The sequence below is a fragment of the Nerophis lumbriciformis genome, linkage group LG22, assembly GCF_033978685.3.
Source record: "Nerophis lumbriciformis linkage group LG22, RoL_Nlum_v2.1, whole genome shotgun sequence".
NCBI classification, from domain to species: Eukaryota; Metazoa; Chordata; class Actinopteri; order Syngnathiformes; family Syngnathidae; genus Nerophis; species Nerophis lumbriciformis.
The window spans coordinates 21984959-21993144 of record NC_084569.2 but is presented as its reverse complement, the minus strand read 5'-3'; the positions used below and the strand labels follow the sequence as shown (position 1 = coordinate 21993144).

Below are 8186 nucleotides of genomic sequence, written 5' to 3'. Positions count from 1 at the left end.
CTCGAGCGGGGGTGGAGTCATGGGGTGTGGGCAACTTAGTGTGGGGGAAGGTGTTTGGTTGGCTAATATACGGCTAACAACGGTGTCACCAATGTGGGTTCCCAACTCCCCTAAAAGATCACGCAATTGTGCCAGGGTGTCATTATTAGCAACGGTGGGAGTGGAAAACATTTGCCTTGCTACAGGAGTACCATCAGGGCTGCTACAGCCTGGCTGCCTAGCTTGCTCTGCGGTCCCTGCTTGCATCCACCCTCTACCCCTCCCAAATGGTGTAAAATCCATTATATTTTAAACACAATGAATATGACAGTGGAAATATGACGTTAAAATAAAATGTAACTATATAGAGACACGTGGTATAGAGAAACTGTACGTGAGGAAACGTAATGATAAATTGTGGAAAAACACAGCCACAGCAAAACAAAATCACTTTTTATCAAAAGTCTCAACGATCAACGGATCCTTTCTGATTGCTGTACGATACGCTTACTTGCTCACAGCATAACCTCGGCGATCTGCAGCAGCTGATCTGAAGAATCCGGGTCACGGCACCATTTTGTAACAGTCACTGATCTGCGTTGTGTATCTTGTAGTGAGGCGCACACTCAGGAGTTGAATCATGGAGGGTTTATTCGCCTTTTTTTGAACAGAAACAAAAACAACGGGGCGTCACACACAGTCCACGGCAAAAACGATCTCTCTCCACAGCTCCGAGCGTCAGTGCTCACTCAATTCAATTATGTCTTGTTAATGTGGAAATAATAATAATAATAATAACTAAAATAGTAATAATAATAATAATAATAATGAAAAGGTAAATAAAGCATAAAATAGTCTCAATTAAATTAATTAAATAAAACACAGTATATAAAATATATACTTCAGCAAATAACAATATATATTAAGAAAAATGATCCTTAAAATGTGCAGTAATACACCTCATCTTTCCCATCCACATCGACTCTTTTTATATATTTTTTATACAATAAACTATGTCAAAAATACCTCATAACATACATACCTTTTTTTGAACAGAAACAAAAACAACGGGGCGTCACACACAGTCCACGGCAAAAACGATCTCTCTCCACTGAAAATAAAGAAGAAAATAATACACACTCATATTAATGCTAGAGCGGCACACAAGATGTCCACACAGACACACAACAGAGCCCCTGACCCGTGCGTAAATTTACGAGACCAGGAAACCCCGCAACAACTGCCGCTAGCAATAGGCTAATCCACACATCATTTAGCATACAAAAGTATTTTTTTTGTCACTAATTCAACAACCAACATTCAGGAATTCAACACGCATGCCCACCAACAAGTCACAAGACAGTGCGCATTCCCACAAAACACTTAAGAACGACAACCAAAAAGTTTATAAAAAAAAAAAGGAGAGAGACATAAACGTGACTTACCAGCTCCGAGCGTCAGTGCTCACTGAAGCTGGTCACAAAGGTGCAACGCCAAATCACCCCCCAGGGAAACAAAAAGGTATGTAATGGAAAATAATAGAGTGGAACCTATTTACAATGAGAAACACTTTGGGGGAAGTTCACCACAAAAAATGATGTGAATAAATGACCAAAATTAAAATAAAATAGAATAAAATTTAGCTCGGCTACATATATATATATATGAGTGTGTATGTTACTCATCAGTTACTCAGTACTTGAGTAGTTTTTTCACAACATACTTTTTGCTTTTACTCAAGTAAATATTTGGGTGACTACTCCTTACTTTTACTTGAGTAATAAATCTCTAAAGTAACAGTACTCTTACTTGAGTACAATTTCTGGCTACTCTACCCACCTCTGAGGATAAGTGGGAATGAACGTGGATGGATGACCTTTATACAGTGCATTCAAAGCGTATTTACAATCCTGCACTATTTCCACATTTTTTGTTATAATACCTTTTAATATGTATTAAAAGAGTAAGAAATTACATTTACATAATTCGGCCTAACAATAACATAACATGTGGAAGACAATACGAGGACACATTGTTTAATAGCAGTATATAAACACGGAATGTCATTTTACTACTAGACCACAACTCCTTTAGAAAAATGTGACGTTTACAGCACATTTACTCGCATAGTAATTGTACACACTAATAACTGAGCACACCTTCAAAAAACAAATTCACATGATTTGTATGTAATCAAGCAAGCGCTTCTAACCCTCAGTCGCTGTGCGCAAAACTGTGAAAATGTGTCAAAAAATGCACCCCTACTGTGCTGCCTGTGCTATATTTTGCCTGACAAATACAGCACACAGAGCTGTTATTAAACCTCAAAATCTGACCCCGTATGTCGAATTGACTTGAAATTTCTCACACAGCTCTGCAAAAACACCCACTGTAATATTACGGTGTTTAGCTGAATCACAACAAAATTGTGTACATACCTACCTAAGATTGTTTGATGAAAAAAAATAGCTGCCATCAAACAAAACATATTTGCATGGGTTAGGGGTGGGACTTAGCAACTAATTGTCAATAAGTAATGATTATAATACCTGATATATATTTGTATTACATGTTACATCATATTACATCAACTCCATGTCTAGCGCAAACTCTTAATGAAAAGCTTGTTTGACCATCATCCATTATCCTTTTGTGGGACAAGAACACACATGTCGTTCCGGATAGTGAAAAACTTCATCAACTCTGACCAAAAAGAGCTCTAAAAAAAAAACCCATCCAGACACTCTATTGTAAGAGCTAACACAGAGGAACTACTTTTTTGGCGTTGTGACACATCGTCTTGCTCACACTGCTCCTTTGACCACTAGCAAGTAGCCGGCTACGAGCTAGCTTCAGCTGCTAATAACGTTGGTTGCGACAAGCTATAAAATGAAGAAGAAGGATATTGCCTTTGTGTTAGGAAAACGTTCATTCCAGATTATAAATCATGCATCTCACCTGTATAGTGGAAGATTGTGGCACTAAGCCGGGAAGTTGGTTAAACTTTGAAATTTCACACGGTACTTACTGAATATATGGCTCTCAATAAATGGAACGTGGCATAAAACCATCGCAACATCGCTCGGACGCATTTCTTATCTGAGGAGTGAGTGATTATTCTTAACAAGGAGAGCAGAGGTGCTGAAAGATACAACCATCCCATTAAGAGCGGGCATTGTAAGTCACTGATTTATATTCTTATTTGAAACATTAGTGATACATGATAACACTCCAAGGCTCTCACAAAGTCTGCCATTAGTGGTAGCAAACACAGAAAGTGCTCTCCTCGTTACTGGCGGACGTAACGTTTGTTGCCAGGCACTCTGTCAAACCAGTGCACCCAGGAAAGAAGTTACAGTAATGCTTAAAATGACACAAATAGTGTAAATATTACATGTTAGGATGAATGTGTGTGTTACTACCTTACATACAGTACAGGCCAAAAGTTTGGACACACTTTCTCATTCTTTAGCCCAGGAAGAATAGTCTCCACTGTGGTGTAGACTAATGGGGATCCTTAATAAACTAACCTAAATTCACAACACAACTGATGGTCCCAACCCCATTGATAAAGCAAAAAATTCCACTAATCAACCCTGATAAGGCACACCTGTGAAGTCAAAAAACATTTCAGGTGACTACCTCTTGAAGCCAAGAGTGTGCAAAGCAGTAATCAGTAATGGTAGCTGTTTTGAAGAAATTAGAATATAAAACATGTTCACCTTTTTGTGTTAGGTACACAACTCCAGAGGTGGCGACTGGTCCAGGGTGTACCCTGCCTTCCGCCCGAATGCAGCTGAGATAGGCTCCAGCAACCCCCCGCGACCCCGAACGGGACAAACGGTAGAAAATGGATGGATGGATGGATACACAACTCCACATGTGTTCATTCATAGTTTTGATGCCTTCAGTGACAATCTACAATGTAAATAGTCACGAACATAAAGAATGAGGAGAAGGTTTGTCCAAACTTTTGGCCTGTACTGTACGTACTTACAGCATGTACAGTCGTGGTCAAAAGTTTACATACACTTGTAAAGGACATAATGTCATGGCTGTCTTGAGTTTCCAATAATTTCTACAACTCTTATTTTTTTGTGATAGAGTGATTGGAGCACATACTTGTTGGTCACAAAAAACATGCATGAAGTTTGGTTCTTTTATGAATTTATTATGGGTCTACTGAAAATGTGACCAAATCTGCTGGGTCAAAAGTATACATACAGCATTGTTAATATTTGGTTACATGTCCCTTGGCAAGTTTCACTGCAATAAGGCGCTTTTGGTAGCCATCCACAAGCTTCTGGCAAGCTTCTAGTAAAATTTTTGACCACTCCTCTTGACAAAATTGGTGCAATTCAGCTAAATGTGTTGGTTTTCTGACATCGACCCAGCAGATTTGGTCACATTTTCAGTAGACCCATGATACATTCATAAAAGAACCAAACTTCATGAATGTTTTTAGTGACCAACAAGTATGTGCTCCAATTATTCTATCACAAAAAAATAAGTGTTGTAGAAATTATTGGAAACTCAAGACAGCCATGACATTATGTTCTTTACAAGTAAACATTTGACCACGACTGTATATAAAACTGTCAGCGGATTTTGCATGGTTTTTAGAGGGTTTTATGGGCGGAATAGTAGCCGACCCGTACTAGCCATTTTTCACAATTAAGACAACACAGAAAATAGAAATACGTTGATGATGGGCCAAAGTCCAAAAAGGGGGCAGTGAGTGAGGTTCACCAACGTACACTCGCACGGCTACACCGGCGGGCCTACCTTACATTTATTAGCATGTTTTCCATAGCATTTTGGCCACAACCCATAGTGGACACCACAAATGTCACTTTTATGATCTAAAACAGTGATTCTCAAACTGTCGTACTTGTACCACTGGTGGTACACCAAATATTTACTTGATTAAAGTAAAGTACAGTGTTTTAATTTTCCTATATTCAAACACAGTGTTACTGTTCAAAATGTTACAGTGGCCAAACACATTAAATAGACTGGTTTAAAGAACCTCTGCCTTGTTTTTAATTTAACACTCAGGCCTACTACAGTACTGCATTTCAATATTGGTTATTATGGTGGTACTTGAAGAGCCACTTTTTTTCTGAGGGGTATTTGGTGAAAAAAGTTTGAGAATCACTGATCTAAAACATTCAAGTTTGAGTTGTATTAACATTTTGGATTGCTATAGAGGCGATGTTTAGTAGGATGACCAATGCATTGTTGCCTTTTTCTTGTCCATGATCCCACTTCTGATCGTCTTCTAAAAAAAGTCCCAGAACCAGTCAGTGTATATATACTTTCTGCTACTGATCACCTCGATAATGTTGTTCATGTTTATTCTTATATCTGATTTCCATACTTGCTACACTTATAGGTCAGAGGTCACAGATCCCCGTTCATCCCTTGAGCTGCTTAACAACCCTTCCTGCTGTCTCATCACCATCCTCATCATCATCATCCAGCTTTTCAGTCGTTGCTGTAGAAACAGTTGCCGTGGCGACGGGTGCCCGTAAGTGATGCAAGCATTCCAGGTGCAGGCAGCCCATGACAGAAGACCATGTGCGTAAGTTTTACCGTACATGAGGACAACAGTGGAGTGGTAGCATTCATCACGAGGGTGGGTGTGGGTGATCACGTACAAAATTCCGGTGTGGAAGTGTAGAGGTGGTGTTCAACAATCCCTCATCAGTGAGTGCTCTCTATATATGTTGCTTAGCATTAAGATGTAAGATTATCACTTTTTCTCTCTGCTGCTATATTTGGATCAAATATGGCCGCAGGGGTGAACAGTTTCACCAGCGTGAGTACACAGCGAGGCTTTCATTTCAATTGCAGATTCTGATCTTTGTTGGCGAACAAGTGGGACTCCCTCCACGTTTCAGGCTTTGCCTGCAAATTAAACACCTCATTCATGCTAAAAAGAAAACTAACTTGATAAATGATATTTGCTGAAAGACTAATTATGTTGTTTTGTTAAAAACGTTCCCTATGTATGCATCTTTATGCTAAGATAACTGGCATTCGTTGCATTTTCTTTGGCTTTTTTGTCATGCCCACACAGGAGTACTGTAATAACCACAGAAGCAGCACTTACTGTTATAATAGTACACAATGAGCAATACAATTAAGTCCTACATATTCTTCATTTTTGTAAATTCTATTACTAATTGTATTTTTGTTATGATTATTAAGTCAAGCAAGATGTATAAAACACCACTAGGTGACAGTATGGCTCTACAAACACCTTCCTGTTCCCTCTTCATTTAAGTGTCTTAAAAACAATATTACTTGGTTTCAGTTTTATTATACACTAGATAACTTCTCTTTATAGTTTAATGACAGTTTAAAACATTGCATGCACAGTTTACAAATGTTGCCTATTTTATTATTTTCATAATGGAATGGATTGGACATTAGAGATAGATAGATAGACGAATACTGTTAATATTCAGTTAGTAGGATGGACGGATATACTAAAGAATATTAGGTATCAAAAAGAGAGCATGCCAAACCTTTATAAAAGTAACACATTTGCAACTTACCTTTTTCGCATATTTTAATTTAAGCATATTCTATGTATTTTTGGCTTAAATTAAGCATTTTCAAACATGAAAAATAATAAATGCACAAAATATATTAGTACTACAGAATTATTGGTCACTAAATGATACCGTGGCTCCTAAAGTCAGTACAGTATGTCTTTTTTCCTGTTATTGTCTACTATATTGGATATTGGATTACACAAGTGTAAAAGTGACTGAATGGTGTTAGTTCATGTCAATCGGGCTCTCATGAAGTTAAAAACTATATTTAGAAGGTAGGAGACAGTTTTTTTATGCTTTAGCTATGAAAATGTTTGATTTATAATTGATAATTCATATATATATATATATATATATATATATATATACATATGTGTATATATACATATATATATATATATATATACATACACATATGTATGTATATATACATATATGTTTATATACATATGTTTATATACATATACATATGTGTATATATACATATGTATGTATATATACATATATGTATATGTTTATGTGTGTGTGTATATATATATATATATATATATATATATATATATATATATAATATATATATCAATTATAAATCAAACATTTTCATAGCTAAAGCATAAAAAAACTGTTTCCTACCTTATAAATATAGTTTATATATATATATATATATGTGTGTATATATATATAATTTATATATATATATATATATATAGTTATATATTTTTTATTTATATATATATATATATATTATGTATATATTATATATATATATATATATATATATATATATTGGTAGGTACATATATATATGTGTGTGTGTATGTATATGTAATGTGTGTATATATATTTATATGTATATATATGTATTGTGTGTATATATATATACTGTATATATATATATATATATATATATATATATATATATCTCCAAGTATAACAAATTAGGTTAATCCATAAAAACAAGAAAACACATTTTAGAAATGTGTTAAAAACTTGCTTAAAACTAAAAATTAAGTTAAACTTGATCTTGAATAACAATTTTTCACACATAGCAAAAACAAATACTATTTTGTATGTAAAAACTATTTTTTTCTACAAGTAAATATACTGTGTGTTACATTTTTGTGTAAATCAAAATATTACAAAAACAAACAAAGAGCATTGATAATATCCTTTTGGTTCAAAGGTCACTTTTATTTTGAGCACATTTTTAATTAGTTACTTTTTAAAAAATGTTTATTATTATAGTTGTATAAAGACCTGTACTTTTACTTGTACACTTGAGTAAAAGTTCAGCGAAAAAGTAACTATACTATACTAATTCTACAATATATTGGTATATGCCTATGATTGGCTCACCTCTCACCCAAATGTCAGCGAGGATAAACTCCAACTGCAACATTTGTAAAAACAATGTGTATGTTAAAAGGATGGATGCATGTTATGTAATCAACATGTACTGTAGAAGAGGTCTGCAATATGAAAGAGCATGCATTCATTTTATATAGAGCTTAATTTTTATTATTATGGTCTTGGGTGAGCTGGAGTCTATCCCAGCTGACTTTGGGTGATAGGCGGGGTACACCCTAGACTGGTCATTATAGTCGTGCACAAACATGAATGTTTTGTGAGATGTGAAAGGAGGTG

The 8186-nt window shown here is 35.4% G+C and overlaps 1 protein-coding gene across 3 annotated transcripts in view; it reads left to right on the top strand.

Annotated features, from left to right (window-relative positions):
* The first annotated feature begins 3636 nt into the window (after positions 1–3636).
* Positions 3637–8186, top strand: part of LOC133615442 (uncharacterized) — a 23134-nt gene continuing 18584 nt past the window's right edge. Inside the window, exons 1-2 of one of the 3 annotated variants that reach the window (XM_061974028.2) lie at positions 3637–3822; positions 5375–5559. Coding sequence is in view for 2 of the 3 variants with exons in the window: in XM_061974026.2 (XP_061830010.1) it covers positions 3928–3938; positions 5375–5509 (146 nt within the window). In the remaining variant the exon portion in view is untranslated. Of the gene's footprint in view, positions 3939–5374; positions 5564–8186 lie in introns of all 3 variants that reach the window. The other 2 variants (XM_061974027.2, XM_061974026.2) reach the window with 2 other exon arrangements.